At 42.0% G+C, this 19,336-nt stretch overlaps 1 protein-coding gene across 2 annotated transcripts in view; it reads left to right on the top strand.

Annotated features, from left to right (window-relative positions):
- The window catches only part of CRHR2 (corticotropin releasing hormone receptor 2), a 167,685-nt gene extending 148,708 nt beyond the window's left edge, over positions 1 to 18,977 (top strand). The window contains exons 11-13 of one of the 2 annotated variants that reach the window (XM_063324316.1): positions 2,911 to 3,046; positions 4,797 to 4,838; positions 17,670 to 18,977. In XM_063324316.1, the coding sequence (XP_063180386.1) occupies positions 2,911 to 3,046; positions 4,797 to 4,838; positions 17,670 to 17,810 (319 nt within the window). In that variant the 3' untranslated portion in view covers positions 17,811 to 18,977. The remainder of the gene's footprint in view (positions 1 to 2,910; positions 3,047 to 4,796; positions 4,839 to 17,669) is intronic. The other variant, XM_063324317.1, reaches the window with a different exon arrangement.
- Positions 18,978 to 19,336: the final 359 nt, after the last annotated feature.

Below are 19,336 nucleotides of genomic sequence, written 5' to 3' on the forward strand. Positions count from 1 at the left end.
ACAGGACCAGAGGAAATGGTCTGAAGTTGCAGCAGGGGAGGTTTAAATTAGCTATTAGGAGGAATTACTTTACTGAAAGAGTGGTCAGGCACTGGAACAGCCTGCCCAGGGAGGGGGTTGAGTCACCATCCCTAGAGGTATTTAAGAAACATCTAGATTTGGCATTTCAGGGCATGCTCTAGTGGCTGAAATTGTAGGTTGTTTGTTTGTGGTTTGTGTGGTTTTGGCGTTTTTGGGGGTTTTTTTTTTGGTGTGTATATGGTTGGACTCAATGATCTCAAAGGTCCTTTCCAACCATGAAGTTTCTATGATTCTATGATTCTATGAACTGTTCAGTCCCCACACTAGATTGCTTCTCTGTCCCAGTCTCCAGCTTTGTAGATGCAGAACAATACAATATCAAGACTTCCCTATTAATCATATGCATATGAAGGTCCTTGTTCATGCTAATATCCTAGCAGAATCAGAAGTAAAAGAAGAACAGAGCCTGGGCCAAAACATTCATATGGTGTCTGTAATCAATAGGTATATCTTTACTAATGATTACTGTGCGCATACAGGTATTTCCAGTAGGGTTCAATGTTCTTTCTAAAGTGTAGGGGGTGGGAATGAGGAGCACTTGTGCCCTCTCCCTTCAGCTGGTACCAGCATTCCTGCAACCACTCAGTGGGTTGCATCACAGAACTGATCCTTAACTAATAATTACCTTTATAGGGGCCAGCTTCTCAAGTGGATCAGCTTCCTGAGCTGCCTGACTCTGCAACCTCACCAGCACTAGTATAGCAGAAAGGAGAAAACAGGAATGTTTATCCCAGGACAGTAGAAGGAAGGTGGCCTGGTCCGTTCTGGTATACATCAGCCTAAACACTCCAAAAGCAAATTCTTAGGGATCAGGAGATGCTGACTGCCCTTATTCTCTCACCATTTGCAGTATCTTGCAAAGTGTTTGGAGCATTTATGGACAGACAGGACCTCACACTGGGAAACTGCACAGTTTTTGTGGAGTAAGATGGGTCACAATCCTCTAAATCATTTCTAGATAAAATCTCAGCGTATCAAGCTCAGGCTTGAATCTTGATGTCCTCAAATCAGCCTGCTCTTACGTTTGGAGGCAGTTTTGCCGCAGTCACGGCGTTTTGTTGTTTTGCCTGATTCCTTCCTTTTACTCCTGTCTGAGGTTTGGGGACAAATGTAAAGTTAATGCAGTGTTTTCTTCTTCAGACTCTTTGCACATTTCCTGAGAAATGAAGGAGAAAAACACCCCTTTTTTCATGCTCAAACCTCATGCCATTAAACTAAAACTAGAATGAAAAAGCCCTGATTCAAATCTCGGTACATTTTTATCCCTTCTGCAGTTTGCAGGGAGCATTAGAAATATTAGATTCTGAAGCAATCTAAAGTAACTGCCTCATCCTTGAACAGCTGACGGTGATCTTATCCTCGCTACAAGCTCTGGGTGGGAATCTTCTTTTTCACAGCCTAAATAGAAAGCCATATAATTCCAGGAGAGCCTGTGGCAAGCCTTACTGGTCTAAAGCTGAGTACTCCAAACGTTTCTTAAGCAAGTATTAAATGAAGTGGCAGCCACTTTGTTAAGAATGTCACTCTATCCTGACACCGGCAATGTTTTTGTGCTCCTCTGCCTGCCTACCTACCTGTCTTTATCCACCTTTTACGGCATTATACAGAGATTTATACAGACTTAGCAAAATTGCAGCCTTCTGTGTTTGCACAGTATCTAAGGTGCTGTTCTGCAGTTGACATCCCAAGACACTATTATGGCACCAACAATAAAGATTAGCCCCTAATAATTCTGTTAATAATCACTTGTGGTTCCTTGTGCACCACCTGCTTGTTTATTATTTATAAGACAGCCCTAAGCAATTGAGTTGGGTGTGTAGGTGTTGCAGAGAGAGAGAAAGCATTTACACCCCGGACAGAATCAAAAGATGGGCATAGAGCAGGTCTCATGGGCACAGCATTCCTGCCCTGGTCAGCAGCTAAGTTGTGTGCTTACCACATCACCCTGAGGTATAAGAAATCACTCACCAAACCTGCAGAGAGTCTCAAGCCTTCAGATTAATGCAAGTCTCACTGATAGGACAGAAAAGTGTCTGGAGGAAGAAGAGAGAGAAAGGGAAGGATATAAAAAAGGTTCCCATTTGTACCCTGGAGTTCGGGGTGTGGGGACAAATAACAGGAATCAAAGGCAAAGGCTTTCCCAGAACATGTTTCTCCAAGTGGTCAGACACTGGTGAGAAAGTCTTAACTAGCAAACTCACCTGTGCCTTCTCAACCCAAAGTGGAGGCTGTCATTCTTTCCTTGCTCCCGTGCTAAACTCTAACCAGCCTTTCAGACTTGTGGTCAGGCTCCCTTAAATATCCTTTCCTGAGCCCCGAGAAAACTGAGTTCTTCATTGCCTGAGGACACCAGGAGCCTCCGCCTGGGGTTACAGAATAAGCTGGTCACAAACCCTGGGACTGTTCCTGTGCAGGCAGGCTGAGAAGTATCTAAAATCTGGATGTCCTCCTGAGAAAAAGCTTAAATTATTTGGTCATTATGCAAGTATAGGCTTCCCCTGCTGTCCCCAGCACGTGCTCTAGCAGCATGCCTCGAGAGCGGCAGCCTACAGCGGTACAGATAACGCAGTTGTTCTTAGAATCATAGAATCATAGAATTGTTGAGGTTGGAAGGGACCTTTAAGATCATCGAGTCCAACCTTTAGCCTACCCTGACAAGAGCCACTTCTAAACCATGTCCCTAAGTGCCCCATCTACCCTTTTTTTAAACACCTCCAGGGATGGTGAATCCACCACCTCCCTGGGCAGCCTATTCCAATGTTTAATAACCCTTTCAGTGAAAAAATGTCTTTCTTGTGTTCACGTGTGTTTTCTGTTTCCTGCCCACAGGAAGGCAGTCAAGGCCACGTTAGTTCTTCTGCCTCTGCTAGGCATCACCTATATGCTTTTCTTTGTCAACCCTGGTGAAGATGACATTTCCCAGATCGTCTTCATCTATTTCAATTCCTTCCTGCAGTCTTTTCAGGTAAGCGAGCAAGTTTACAGCTGGTGTCAGGTACTGTTGAAAGGATTCTTAGTGCTTTTCAGCTATGAAACTTACGGCAATGAAGTCCATGATAGAAATATTAGTTGAAAATAGCTCAGCTTTGGTCGTGCTTATGTAATAGATATATAAGCATGTCTTATGGAGTGGAGATCTCCTCTCAGGTGTGTACTGGGGGGATTCATCTCCCTTAACATCAGCACTACATTCAGTCTATAGCTACAGCTCCTCACTGGGGCTCCGTCTAAAGTCAAAGGAGACAGAAATGATGTTTCATTCTATCCTAAACTGCCTGAGAGAGGATGATGAATCACTCTCCCAAGGCACCTCTGTCTTCACAGAGCAGACAGTGAGCTGAGACTTAGACAAGATGTTGCCCAAACAAAGGGAAATGACTTCTACCTGTTGGGCTCGCTTGATTAAGACGTTAGCTATATTCCCCGGCCTCCCGCTCCAGCTCTCGTGCAATGGTGCCTGCACTCAGCCACTGGACCGTACCAACTGAGAACTCCTACCTATCTCCTCTCTCTCCTGAATTTAATAGGAGTTCTGCCAGGATGTAGAAGGTAGTGGGACATGATTAATTGCCCCATCTTTCTGGATTTCACACCAAACCAAAAGTGACTGAAGACCTTGAATGGTGTTTAGCCACACATTTCTGCTTAGGTGTGTCCAACAGCTTTACCTCTGCTTAAAAGCCTTCTTGAACTAGGGTGGAACTATGTTTGGCATTAATGTTTTACCTCTGATATCTGCAGGAACAAGCACTCTGATAGGCAGGATATCAATACAAATATACAGCACGCATTCTGTCAAGCCATATCTGGGGTTATGGTTTACAAAAGTTTTGATCTTTGGATTACTGTTTTTACTGATTGCATATTTAGATTTGAAACACCGAGCATCCCACCAGAAATCACAACTGAATATCCAAAATGAAAAATATCCCTTTTAATCTGTGAACAAAGAACCTTTAGCCTTTACCAGTGAAACAATCCACATTATTAATTCCCTAAAATTAATTGTATTTTTTATCTGCTGATGCTCAGTGTCTCAAAACCTGCTACACTGCTTATTTTATTGTTAGTGTTATGAAGGCATATGTAAGAAAGCAAGCACAGGGAATCTCTCCTGTATGGTGACAGTAATTACAGTCCATTGTTGGAAGCAGAATGGGTAGGCTTCCACTCACAGGGCTAGAGATGAAAGTGTCATCATGTTGTCGTCTGAGCTTCCATTATGGTCATTACAATCTTTGCAGTCATTACAGGGGTCTAGTCACTGCTGTCAATAGATGCCACAGGGCAATTCAGCTCAGATGAATGTAAGCAACCTGATGACATACTTGCCCACACAAGACCATCTCAAGCCATTTCACAGCGCCCTGGAAGTGTCTGCAACATCCTCAAAGAGCCGGCAGGCATGACATAGCACCTGTGAGGGGTCTGTGCCATTCTGGGGAGGCAGCTGGAAGCTCTAGACATGGTTTAGGACAACTGAAGTGGCAATCCCCTCTATCAGTGGAAGGGCTGTCTAGATTCTAGCTCTCATATCTCACCTGTGAGCTGCAAGACACTCATAAAGTTGTAGGGTAAAGATTTCATCTGTCTAGAAGTGGATGATCTCAACAAGATTGTGGCTTTGCTTAGGATGAGCCCAGGATAAAGCTCCATCCCCGATTTTGCGTGGTAAAATACTTACCTAATAATTGACTGCTTTCTATTCTTTCCAGGGTTTCTTTGTGTCAGTATTTTACTGCTTCTTGAATGGTGAGGTAAGTAGTGTCCCCTGCTGTCAGTGTAATTAATTCTTGGGAGGTGGAACCTACTTGAATGCCTGATTACAGAGACATGAGGTGTTTTTACAAGAGGCCACAGTCCCATCAGTCTGTTGCTCTTGCAGAATGTGCCTCTGTTAATGTGCCTCTGAGTTTCCCAGACCTCATTTTTGGGTGTCCTTTGTTCACAAAGCTTTATCAAATTCAGGTTATTCCCTGGGAGGTCAGGGCAGAGGAAAAGAAGTCTTATCAGATTATAATTTTTTTTGTTCTTTAGTTTAAGACTTCTTTGAAGTGTCTCATTAATTTAAAATATGATTTCTGGGCATACACGAACATTACTTCTGAGCTGGGCTCTCATTAAGGGTGTGCTGCAGGTGACCCATTTTTATAACGGGATTGCCCTGCTGAGTTGGGTGAGTTAGCGTTTCTGTGTGGATATTTATCTCTGAGTGATCAATACCTATGGCATTCAGAAAAGAGGGCTGGGGACAGGGTTGGTTTTGTTCCTCAGAATAAATTTTAGGTACTGTTACTCAAGCAAGAAATGTTTCACTAGTATCCCTTGGTGTTTGGCTTACACCCCGAAGTGCATAAAGATTTATATCATTTCTACTGCTTGTACTGCCAGTGTCTCATTTACCAGCATTGCAGCATGTCATCTTTGTCCAGTTAAAATTTGGGTCTCTGCAGAAATTAATTCCATGTCTTAATTATTCCTGCTGTATTGATTTATATTTTGTATGCGCTGCTTCTTAATTTCATTATGGGGCTCCCTGTGTGGCACCATGAGAAAGAATGGACGTGTCTTCTCACCCAGCTGCTCTGCAACATTTTCTATACTTCAGCCAATGAAGCACCCCTATTTTATTTTATTTTATTTTATTTTATTTTATTTTATTTTATTTTATTTTATTTTATTTTATTTTATTTTATTTTATTTTGTTTTATTTTATTGCTTTTCTTCATTTCCTCTCTTCCTCATTAATCTGAGGTGTTGTTAACAAGAAGCAACACTGCTTTCTCAGGGTAGGAACGTGCCACTTCTACATACTGGCAGCAGAGTGTTCTCAGTTCTCTTTCCAACTTTCCTTCAATAAATTCTGGCCACTCCATTTGCCTCTCAATAAGTAGGGAGGTCAAGCCTTCCCCAAAAAGTACAGGCACCTTAACTGTGGGACTACAGTTACCTCAAACCTTGCCATATATCTGAGTTGCTTGTGACCATACTTTGTTTTTGTGGGCCACTGTGCTGCACAATCTGATGAGGTTAAAGGCACCAGAAGTCTGGCATGTCCCTTCAGTAGTACTCATCATGTTCATCAGTTTAACGCTGTTAATGCAGAAGGAAAATCTTCCTGTAGACAGCAGGCTTTTTTCCTGCCTTTTTTTCCCTCTTTTTTTTTTTTTTTTTTTTTTCTTTTCACCGGTGCCACAGTGAACATCAGGGGCTTGAACCTGGGCCACATGATTTCATGGTTGGTCAGGACTTTGTATCCCCCTAGTGCACTTCCATTTTGTGCACTTGGGCTAGGGCCTGTTGGCTTTTCATACCAGGCTTTCACTTTTTTGGCGGTTCTGGCATTCTTTCAGCTGTCTTGTAGCACAAGGAATATCTCCTTCACTACAGCGGTCTGAGGTTCTCTGTCCAAGGCCATGAGCCAAATTCCCATCTCCTGTAACTTAAATGAGTTAAGACATAATTGGGCTTCTTGAAAGGCAGGACACTTCACCTCATGTGCTTCTTCCGTGTCTTGATAACAATCTACTAGCAGATCTGGAATGATTTCCATAACTGATTTTCCCAGCTATATCACACTGCTGTTACAGTTTGAATGGGCATTTCAAGGTTAAAACACCAACTTGGGTGATCTAGGTGATCTTTACTCATTTCCCTAAACATAGATATCTAGTGCCACTTGAGAGGCTACAGAGTATCTGAGGTATCCACATGGGTCTACCAGATATGATACGGGATCTACAGAAGATTCACACCTTCCGACTGGGAAGTGGGAAGCCAAGAAGGATACAGTGGGGCTTCTCAAATGGCACAAGCTCTCTATGTCACTAATTCAAGCCAGTCAATGCAATCATTTTGTTATCAGCTTAGCCTACGATAGGCACCTCCATTTGCTCACCTGAACAACTCTAGTCTTCCCTGACAGTATGGACTAGCTCTCCACTGACTATAATGCATGCCTAGGCACTCCGTTGACATGTAGATACCTACAAATAGCTGAATTTGTGAATGAAATCTTCCCTGTAGCTATATGTTTACATCTGATGTGCGACTTCCACTTTACTGGCTAAACCATGGAACTCCCTAACTACGTCTTTGAGATGTTACATATGTCTAAACCGCCCAGATATTGCAGCATTGTCTACTTCAAAACTGTGAAAGGGCTTTGGACTCATCTTAAAGTACTGTGGGAATGTTTTTAAAGTATCATAAAGGTTTAAAGCATGGAATTTCCTACTCTGCTCTAGCTTCAGCTCTTCACAGCTTAGAAACAAGTAGCCAATTCAGGGAATTTTCAGAGCTTTCTGCATTTGTAATCACATTGTCCAGAAAAAAAAATCCATCTTATAGTATATAAAAGCTCTTTTTTGTGATAGTGCTTATCCCTAGATCTCCACCTACTCATAAAGCTCATAATACTCATAAATACTCATAAAATGAGCTGATGGGACAAATTTATTTCCTTATGCTTTGGAGCAGGCATTTGACCTGGGAATATAAACATCTCCCTTTCCCTCATTTCCACAACAAACAGTTTTTCACCCAGATGTTGGACTAGCTTTGTTGGCTGCAGTGAGAATTAATCCAATGGGCTAGGTTTTGAGAGAGTGTGTATCATTCGAGCCCTTTTACTAGAGATACAATCCTTCAGATTTTGAATATGGATGTCTTTCCAAACCAAAACATGATACACAAGTTATTCCAGTGAACCTAAGGAGGTTTAATAAAAACAAAGGTGTCGGGTTTTTATGTTTTATTGCTTCTGAAAAGTTCTGAAGCTGTTTTGAACAAACTGTGTGTGCCATGGATAGGCATGAGAGGCCATTGACACTTGACTCATATTGATTTGTCTAGAGACTTTATGGAGAAAAAGTTGTATTTTTTGGACAAAGAGAAAATCTGCTTGCACTAGAGGGCAGAAATATGCAAATTTCATTTAATCTGAGTGGTAAAGAGCATCTCTGGACTTCCACGTAAATTGAGGATGAGAGGGTTCTGAGAATTTTAAATGTTAATAAAAATGGCATAATGAAAAATATGTATGCATTTACATTAAATACCACTTAAAAAGAACGAATGCAGATTGTGAACTTCGTTTTCAATGACTGCAAAAATCAAGATGCTCTTCAAAATATTTTCTGTCAGCTCAGATCACAAGACCGAATTTAGTTTCATATAAAACTCGATTAAAAAAACACCAAACTTTAAGATGGAGTTTTTTGGAACAAGGATATATACTATATGAGAGTATAGATCCACAGAAACCACTAAATTGTCTCTTCAGCCTCTGTAGTACAAGGTGACGGATTCCATCCAGTAACTGAACTTGATAGCATGTGTTTAACTAAAGCCTGTCTTTCAAAAGGGTGTCTGATGTGGGGTTCATCTCACGTGGTACCTCTGATTTTTCTGATAACGATCTTGAGAACTGAATGCTGGATAAAAATATCGCTATCCTATCCAGGTCACAGCCAGACCCGAAACTGAAAAAAGGCTCAGTGAAGGTTATAGTCTTTAGGCATATGTAGAGTAGCCTTATAATTGTTTACGTGATATGAAACCCAGGAAAAATATTCATTACAGTTTCAGTACCAAAAGAGGCTCACTGAAGACAATTATCACCTTTGGCTTTTCATAGGAGAGCATCAAGGGAAGACAACAGAAGGCAGCAGTGACACTCACTACCGTGATAATCACTCTTTGTCGATCTCTAGGCTCACAGCTCTCTTAAGGGTTCTTCATACTTTTATCTCTAGGGACTTCTTTCAGTTCTTTAGTACACACCTTCTGCTCACAGGCAGATGGGTACAGCACTCCCAGCATTTCTGTCCTCTCTTTGAATGATTCCAGATAAAGCGTCTTCCAAAGATGGATCTTCCCTCGAGGTCCCTTTCTAGTGTGGTACCAACCTCCTCAGCTGGACCTTCTTGCTAGTGATGGTTTTCTTCTCAAAGGAAACAAAGTATTTCAGAGAGAGAGGGAAAGAATGTGTTTATAGTGTTTCATACTGCAAATATATCGTCCTGTATGGTTGTGTTACCTTTGGTCTTATGGCTGCTGTTTGTTGGAGTCTGGAGGGGAGGACATCAGATCTAAGATGCTGCAGCATCTCCCAGAAAAGGAAATAAACTATTTCCAGCCAACTGCTGGTAAACCTCTAGAGGAATGAGAACTTCACTGGTGGAAGTGGCTGGCTTGACTCCTGCTACCTCAACAAAGACACGACGGAAACAAGGATAATGGAGGAAGGATGCCTGCCTCCAGAGAACACTTATCCTTGTTATTAGGTGCTTCATGTCATTTCCAATAACCACCAGTGCTGACCCCTCAGAGTTCTGTGGACCTTGGAAACCTTACCAACCATAATGGGAGAAAATAACACAGCTGTACCTTAACGGGGTGCTTGTGAATGAAGGTTGACTGTGTGTGAGAATTACCCAGATTTATGAAGTGATAGTGCTTGAAGGGCTAGACAGAGAAGAGCAGTCTCCACTATCAAACTGAGTGAAGGAAACAAGGGAAATGCTGATTGAACATGGTGAAAAAAATCATAGTGAGGATGTTTAAGTGCTAGAAAGATCTCTGTCCTTGGATGTAATCAAAACAACTGGATAAGACCTTGACAAAATTTCAAAGCTGGATAAAATTTCTATGCTGGACTTGCTTTGAATATGGCATTGGGCTAGAGGCCTTCTGAGGTCCCTTCTAACCTTAATTATTCTATAATTCATGAATCCTACGTCCATAGTAAGGTGGCCGTCCTTCATTTCTAACCGTGTCCTGGAGGCGTACATAGATAGCAAGGCCTATGCCTGAATTCATCCTGCAAAGCATGAATTCTCAGCTCAAGCAGGCCTCATATTCTATTATTGTCTGGTCAATATCGATAATCAGCTATGAATGAGCATTTAAAATGGAAAGCAATTAGCTGACCTAGAGAGAAACCATAACCAGAGAGGAATAGAGCAAGTTACTTGGTTAGATGGCACTGTAAATTACTCTCACAACTAGGTGCAAGGCAAGGATAAATATGTTTACTTTTTTGTGTGTTGACCCTGTACCTGGGCTCTGTCTGTCTCTCAAAATCTATTAAGCTCAAAGTGGCTTACTTTGATCTGATCATCTTAGGAGGCTATTCATTATAATTGTCAGCTATGAATCACCTTCTAAATGGTTAGTCATCCACCTGCCCATCAATCTAAGCAGACTTCACATTAATCATTCTGAGCCCAAAGGGCATGCATTAAGCATTCCTTCAAATCACTGAATAAATACGAATATGGGGTTGGACTAGAGGGCTGAAGTTTAATTCTATCTCTCACAACGATTGCTTTCTGAGCAAAGGTGCCCAACGGTGTGAGTATGAGTTCTATTCCTAAATGCCCCTGGTCAATGGATAGAGGATGCCTGGTCAGTATAGAGCCAACCAAAGGGATCAAACCTTCCCTTTGGGACCACCAGGCAGCAGTTCATTACAGGACTGCAGTCTTCTCTCAGTACCCATCTTCCACACCAAGATGTGTTCTGGTAGAAAGTCACCTTCATTGCTGTGACTCCAGTAGGTTTCTTCAGACTGGTGTCCTGCCAGAGAGAGAAAAATGAGAAGTCCAGGCATGGTAAAAGGTAGGAGCTGGTTTGAGGGTCCTTCCCCACTCCATCTTCCTGTTCACTACACCACGGCTGTTGTGAGCGTGACTCCAGAGCACTCCACAACAAAATCACAGAGGCTTGAGGTGGGCTAATTGTATTCATGGACTCCCTGTCTAGTGGTTAGTTCTGGTCCTTTGTGGCCCAGAAGAAAGGAGTGTCATTTGCTTCCGCCTTAAAACGTGTGGCAAATCTTTATAACTAGTCAGAACTCCAGCTTCTCGAACAGTTATATAATGATAGCAAAATTGCGCTGTTGTGATCTTAGAAATAAAACTGCAACATCCCAGTCTGGCAGGTGCTGCAAAACTATCCACTTGCTACCAGGTTGTACGGAATTGCTGCCAAAGACTCTGGCAAAAAAAAAATGAATCGCAGACGAGGTAAGCAGGCTAATTTTTTTAGGGAGAAAAAGAAACTTAACAATGTTACATAAAATAGTGGTGTGATGTAGGCTATTTGGGAAAAAAAAAAAAAGAAAGAAATTCCACCTGAGCTTCGTTTTTGTTTCCTTTGAGCCTTGTGGATCGTTTTGGCTAAATCCCTTCCATACCTTTGGAGGATTAACCACTGATAATGGCATATTTATAGAGATGTTTGGTTCAATTTTTTGTCTAGCGGTAATTTGAGCATCTTTGGCCTGAGAGTTTGTCTGTACTGGGAGCCATGTAAAGCCATACCGATAGGGTGAGAGGTGGCTGTAGGACATACGTGTAGCTGCTCAGAGATATACTTTATTTACAAAAAGTAGATAAAGGCTCAGTCCTATCTCTCTGAGAGTGTTGGCATTCCTCATCTGCAGATCCCCAGGTCTGTCAGTCCAGTGGTCTCTGTGCCTAGGCTGTTCTATTTCTTTGCTTCCACTCAGGATGCACTGCACGGATGTGGATCCTTGACCCATAGGCTTCTTCACAGCATTTACTATTAAATCCAGCAATTCCTGCCCCTCCTCCGTTGAGGGACATTCTAACCCTTTGGAAAACTTTCAAGGAATCATGTAAGGCATGGACTTATGTTAGTTTAAGTTCTGCTATGTAATGGATGGGATTTATCCCCCTAACATTAGACATCTAATACATACACATATGCAGTTGAGCTGATCGCCGTCAACTTCATTTATAGGCAACGATTCACGCAATTGAGGATAGATTTCAACTGACCTATTTTAGTTGTCTCTTTTTGATGAACTGTTGCCAATACCTTATGGCCTTTCCTACGTCCTGCTTGGTACGGAGAGAGGCCAGGGCTTCAGAAGCTTCATGGAAGTGGCTTACACTGCAGGCAGACACAGTGAGACCAGTGTCTTCAAATTTAAAGTCTGCATAGCCAGTTCCCTTTTGCTGATCTGGGCTTTGCTTGAAAGTCCCTCTTGTTCATCTGTAGCTTACAATAAGATTGAATTTATCTTCATCAACTTTTCCACAATTTGCACTGCCGTTCCTAACCAAAGATGTTTAAAGTCCAGACTTGTTCTCCAGTTACCTCCAACTGCAGTACAAGGATCTGAAACATGCCACAAAGGTGCTTAAGTGTAGGTGGAGCTTGATGAATTCGTCACTGAAACCTGTTTTCATGGAGCAAAAATCGGTCTGTCTCAAAGGCCATTGAGATCTATATAGACCTTTTTTATTTATTTCATTTGCCTTTGGTTAAGGTTTTCTGGGACTAAAAAGTTGCACATGAGCAATGCAAGAACTTAATTAGGGTTATGTAGGCACATACTGCTGAACACCATGATTATTCTATAGACAGAGAGTACCTGTTGTCCCTCTGCCCCTCACTTTTACCACTTTCATGTGAGAGCCGTTCTCTGGGGACAGAGTACAGCAGTGTCCTGATAGTCTACTTCCAGCTTCCATTACCATGACAGCTCATTTAATCCTACTCTTCTTATCAGACCCTTCCTTTTTACCTACATTACTACTATTATATTTTAGTATTACGTCAAGAAACCCCAAGTGAATGAGCCCTTTTGTTCTAAGCACTGTGTGAACGGATCAAGCATTCTTCCTCTCTGTTAATAGGACATGACACTGCTTCCAAAACCTGATTTTTATTGTCGCTAAAGGCTCTTTCTTCAGGTCATTTCTAATTGATGGCTGCAAGAAGTTGGCCTAGCATAAGTAATAGCAATACAAAGTTCATGTCTATTTTATCCAAAGCAAACCTTCTCTGCACGTTTCCATCCTTCTCTCCGTCTCTTCCATTCTTTTTGTTGTTCTTTTTCTTCTGAGGAGAGCTTTTTAACAATTTTTATGATCAGAAGTGGTTTCTAGTGATTGTCAGATGTGATCCAAAAGACTGAGAGCTCCTCGGTTACGTGATCCAATCAGGAAAGAAAAACTTCTACCCACTGACTTCTCTCCATCCCATCACCTGAATTCTTTCTCTTGACTGCTCTAATGCAGTCCTGCTGAGGGCACTGCCCACACTCTGTAGGCACAAATATGTTGGTAAATCTGATCTGACCCCATGTTCAGAAACTGTGATTATTCACAGTACGCAAAGTGCAAAGAGCTGAAAAGGGTAATTTTGGGAAAGTAACTGTTTGCAAGAAAAAGACAGACTAAGGCTCAACACAGAGAACTGAGCTCTCTGCTCAGCAGCATGGATAAACTTTGTCATCTCAAGCAACTAACGTTACATAGACGTGAAGCTGATAGTTTGTATTCCCCAGACTCCTGGTTAAGCGTTAACCACTGATGATAGCCTGTACCCATCTTTGGGCTATTACAGGCAAGCGGTGTTAATTTCAGGTCATAGATGTGCTAATGCTGACTCTAGGCCGTGGTACTGACGCTACAAATGCTTAAGGGATAAGTGTAGTTGCTCTCATGGAGATTAACAACCAGGTTTGAAGTTGCGATTTTGCTTTGGCTTTTTCTATTACATTTTTGCTGTATAATAGCTTTTATGGTGTCTTTTTTATCATGTTATTATAGCAGTCAGCTGGTGCTATTTTATTTTCCTGACCTAAAGTTAAGCTAGCATTTGTTTCTGAGTTCAATTGTAAGAGAGAAATTTGAGATTAACCTTTTCTGCTTGCGCTCTGGTCACATCCTAATTGCAGTAAATTATTCTGTCATTAAGAAATGCTTTACGCTCACCCCTGTAAGTGCAGAGTCTATTTCCATGTGCCCAGTCCATTAGGAATGGCTCCAGATGTACAAGAAGCCAGCACTTTTGTTACTACTTTTTTATCCTCTCTCAAAGCTTGTAAGCAAACCATATCATAAAAGCCATTCGGACAACTGCTTGTTTAGACTCACGTCTTTATCTCCAGGTGACTCTTTTTGACTTGATTGGTTTGAAGCACAAATGATAAATCTAATCTGGCTTCACTGGCTGAGTAAGTATCTGTTCGCACAAGTTGCTCAGAAACACAAAAAGCCCACCAGGTAACAACCCCTTTTCATGACCCAATGAAATGCTGCTGTAGAGGCACCTGGGACATTTGAAATCACACCACTGCCAGTCTGCTGTTAACATCTTTAGCAAGACTGTGCCGTACACAGAGATTTATTCTCTGCTTTTGCACCAGAGATGAAGAAATTCACCTCTTTGAAAGACTTAAGTGAATCACAGCCTCCCTGTACAAGGGTGAATTTCACTGCAGCAGAAAGGGGGAAAGAACTTTTTCTAACAATATCTCAGCATCTGGTGACATCTGGGGAGAAATAAGCATTTGAGAAGCAACATCCCTCCGCAGAGCAAGTCCCATGTTCTTCATGGGACAATTTCACGACACTGGTTACCCCTCTGACAAGTTACATGTTACTTATACCATTTGCCTTAGGTGCCCAGCACTTGGCTAAGCTGGTTTTGTACTCAGACGAGCAAGATGGAGCAAGGACTTATTCATTCCACATATCTAAGTCACCTCCTTAGGGAGATCATCTGCTTTTCTCCATTGTCTATATTGAAAGCATAAATAATTGGCCAGGAGTAGGTATCAAGCTGTCAGATGAGATGCATCCCCCTCCTTGTATGTACTCTGTCACATGTATATTTGCCTTCGGGTGTGTATTATATGCACCCTTAAATCCAGAATCAGAAATTACTATCCCTTGGCCACTCCAAGTACAATCGTGATAGGTTTGCAAGCATTGGGCATCCAGGAAAGTGCAACACTAGGACAGATCTTCTTTCCACTGTTTCTCGTGCTTTAACAGGAGGATTCAGTGAGCCAGTGAGGTCAGTTTGATGATGCAGTCAAAGTCAGCAGTCCAGGCTGGCTTCTACTCTAGTAGCATATGGCTGAGTCAGCCCATCATGACTCTGGCTATCTCATATAAGTATCTCATTTAACTCACTTTGTAAACTGACCAAACCCCATCTCGAAACTAGCGAAGGCATGTTGTACCTACTGCTGCATAATGAGAGGCTCTTCCAGAAACACTCTGCACTGTTGGGATTAATTACCATATTATTCTCATTCTCATCACAAATTCATTCATGATGGTCAATGGTCATGCTCCTCCTGGCAGTGCTGTCTTCAATACTTCTTTCACTTCGATGGTCACTCTTCTCCATGCAAGCAATCCTGTCCCCTCATAGTCTTTATTTTTCTAGGGTCTGTCCCACCTATTAAGTGTAAACGACATTATTTTAGGTTGAAACAAATCATTGATTCAAAATCAAAAGAAAGAAATCTAGTGTGGCACTCTTCTCACCTTACTATAAACATCTGCATCTGCTTAACTGTCACATCAAGCAGCACAGATCACACACAGTCAAGAAAACTTCCAAAGAAAGAGATCCTCAGGTCTGTTTTGCCCAATCTGCGCCTTCTGGAAGGGGAGGACAGATTTCCAGCTTCAGGATTCCCCTGACAAGGCACCAAAGAGGGCAGTTGCGAAACTGTTCTCCAAGTTGATACTCACAAACCTCTCGCCAGTGACAAAGCTGGCGGCGAGAAGGGACTGAAAGTGCCAGACCACAACAGTGCAGAGTTTCTAAGTAGTAGTGCTACAGACTATGGGTCTGTTTAAGTCCCTGAAGGCCCGTCAAGAAATGGGAAGATTGAAACCATCTGAGAGAAGGAGTGCAGATCCGCCCTTTCCGTGTCCTCCTTATGAACTGTTGTATATTTTAACTATCAGTCCATCACTCCTGTTCATCTAGGACACCTTATACTGACAGTGTATGGTTTGGGTGGGAAATATCTCTGCTACTAGAGCTCATCAGCTCATTTAAGCACCTGTTAGCATGTCTGAAGTGTGGTTGGGGAGTGTGTGTTCCTCATGTTTTAAGTAGACTTCAAACGGCACCTGAAGACAGGCCCCAAGTTTTAAAAGAAATGGAGAAAAGCAGTGGCTGTGCACCTTTGGACAATTTGTTTCAACACCATCTTCCTTTCAATCCCAGTGGTGATTACAGATAGACCCAGGATGGTTTTCACCTACCTCAAGTGCTGATAGCTGAGAAGCTGTGTCAGCATGGGTTTCACACAGATTGTGCAAGCTCATCCCAGGTCTTGTACGGTTGCCATGGTAGCTGATCCATGTTGAGGTCTACTCCACAACAACATCACTGCTATTAATACCCAAGCTTTAGCCTGCCGGTGGTAAAATGGGGAGAAGAGCACTCCTTTACTTTTGAGGGATGCAGTGAAAATAAGTACATTAAAGACTGAAAAACATTCAGGGTAAGATATCAATATTTTCTAAATTTAGCTAAATTTATAATCAAATCATCTCAAGCAGAGCTGATTGTCTGGGCTCACTTTATAAATAATGAAAGGAAATAGGTATTTTTCATCTGACCACAGTATCTGTCCTAGTTTGGATATCTGCTTTAGGATGGGGATGAATCATACCCTTTGACCATACTGACTGCTTCTCTCTTGGTCAGGAAGAGAACTGTGGGTCAGTAGCTGAGATGTAATGCCTACATTCTATTATTTATAACCCCATCTTCTAAACAAATGTGGTTTTGGCTAAGGAAGCCATGGCTTGATATAGAGCTTGTATGTAAAAATGCTCTTGTTTCAAAGTTGGCTGGATTTCATGTCAACATCTTTTCCAAGTGTCATGAGCACGATTACCCATTGACTGTCCAAGAAGCTGGGCCCAGATTCATCTCACCTGATTTTGTAGGTCTATCTAGCTGCCTAGGCTAGAGGTCTGAATTGCGCTCATCTCTACAGTAAGGGGAGATCAACAAGAATATCCAGAAATTGGTCTAAATGTTTCATTTCAGCTTCTGACTTTTGAGTATTCTGTGCCAATGATTTGGCAAGAATTGATTATAGTCTATGTTAGGAGTATCTCAAGCTTTCCTTCCAAGTGTGTTTGAGGCCAGAGTTCCTACCACCTGTCTTTCTCTTGCTTATATACGTTATATTTGAGCTAGAGCTCCTGGACTCTCTCTTTGGTTCAGGCAAGAAAATATACACTTAAAGTTCAAGATTCATCTGGCCTATTTGGAAGAATCTGCTTGAGAATGACCTTCTGTTGATCGTAGAGTAGCTCCCCACTGCCCATACCAGATGCTCACAGGGATTAGGTGAGGTGTGTTTGCGTTGTAGACACCAATGTTTAGTCAGATGATCTATGATTCCCCTTCATATACAATGGAAGCAGGAGCAACTACAGGCCCTGTGATAGGTCCCTCTAAGACCTCTGTCAGGTGCATCCATCTTGAAAGCTTGATTCAATCGCATAAGCTTAGGCATTTATTGCCATTTGAAATGCTCTGGGGTATTTTAAGACATCAGATATAAGACATGAGATATGTGAAATCCATGCTTTTCCCAGAGTCCGGTACCCAGGACAATACCAAGCAAACTAGATGCCCATGTTTAGGCAGCTGAATCAAGCCCTGGCTGTTTCACTGGCTTGACACGTATCATCGCTTGTCTCAGAGCTGTCTAGTGTCCCTTTACAGAGGACACCTGGGTATTCTAAGTGTTCATGTTCTTTCCTTTTTTTTTTTACCAGGTCCGTTCTGCTGCCAGGAAAAGATGGCACCGCTGGCAAGACCATCACTCTCTCCGAGTGCGTGTGGCACGTGCCATGTCTATTCCTACGTCTCCGACACGAATCAGCTTCCACAGCATCAAACAGACCGCAGCTGTGTGATATGACCCACACATAACACGCACCACATGGTGGCCTTCAGGGTTCTTTCTTCATTCTCCCGAAACCCGTTCTTCAGACTTCCTTCCTTTATTCTGCACTGCTCTCTATCGCAATGAGGTGCCCATCATATTTTTGTGGACTCTCATCTCCCATATTTGTGATGCTGCTTTAAGGCAAAAGCTCTTCAAGTAGGCACTGGTGAAACAGATTCAAAGAAGAAAGAGATTCAACACTGACTGCACCTTGTGGAAGTTCACGATACAAAGTCAAAAACAGCACACTGGCAGGAACAATCGATTTTTTTTCTCCTGTCTTTTTTTTGTTTTTCCATTCTGTATTGTGGTGAGCAAAGACTTTTTTTAACATACTGCCCATCTCACCCTGTACATTGATTCCCGATGATTTCAAGAGTTTGATGTATAGATAGCCCGTCTCTTTCTTGTTTCTTTGTAAAAATTTCCTCTCTGCAGAACTGTCATTTGAGAACATGTGGCAGCAAGAAAAAGAGCATCTGAAAGGTGGTGTGAAAAGTCCGAATGTATCTGCCTTCCCCATTTCTCCCTTTGATAGACTGGGAGTTTGCCAGGACATCACTGGACTGTTTAACAGAGGGCACCTTGCCTTGCAAGAGCCATGTCCTGGTCGTACACAAAATTCGGAAAAGGACAGCAGTATCTCTAGATAGCTCTATAAAATATCCCTATTCCTCTTAGCCCCACGCTTTCGACACAATGTAAGTAGTCTTTGGAAAGTCTGTGGTTTTTTTTCAGCTAAGAGGATTGGGGTGGGGAAGTACAACAGAACATGTTTTCTGGGTTTAAAAAATATAAAAGGGAAGCACTGTAAAAATAATAATGAGAAGAGGATGTTTGCATCATGAGGATAGTGCTATGTGCTGCACAAAGATTATCTATTGAGCATTTTGAACTAGAGCAGTTGTATCTACTAGGCTTTTTATGTGATGTTCAAAAATACTGTATATTTTCAATAATAAACACTACTCTGGGTTGGTTTCAATAAAACCAGGCATCATTTTCTTTACTCTGGAAAGGAAGAGGACGCCTATCTTGAGCGTGTTTTTGTATTTAAGATCAGAGTAAGAAATCCTGTTTGATAACGAGCCAATAAGAAGAACAATCTCATGATAAAATCTGAGCAAAAGAGAATTTAAATGCAAAGTTGAACCGTCTCCCTTCTCAGCTCATGGTGTTACACTGGATCCCTTTCCCTCTGAGCTCTTTTTGCCTCTGTTGGGCTTTGCAACAGCAGAAAGTAAAAAGGAAGTTGTGTAATATATTCTCCATCACCTGTATCTCACCGGTGCTGGAGTAATTTGCTCTTTCCACTTCAGCGTGCTTATTCTGAATTTTCTTCCTATGTTTTAGAGGACTTTCCAGCACAAGCTGGATTTATATCTCCAGATTTAAAGTGGTCTCTCTAGTTTTCAGGACTAAGCAGAGCTGGAAAGTATCTTGGAGGACACTGATGTTAATCCCCTGCTTTTGGAGGCATCCTGTCCTAACAGC

The sequence above is a fragment of the Chroicocephalus ridibundus genome, chromosome 2, assembly GCF_963924245.1.
Source record: "Chroicocephalus ridibundus chromosome 2, bChrRid1.1, whole genome shotgun sequence".
In the NCBI taxonomy this organism is placed as follows: Eukaryota; Metazoa; Chordata; class Aves; order Charadriiformes; family Laridae; genus Chroicocephalus; species Chroicocephalus ridibundus.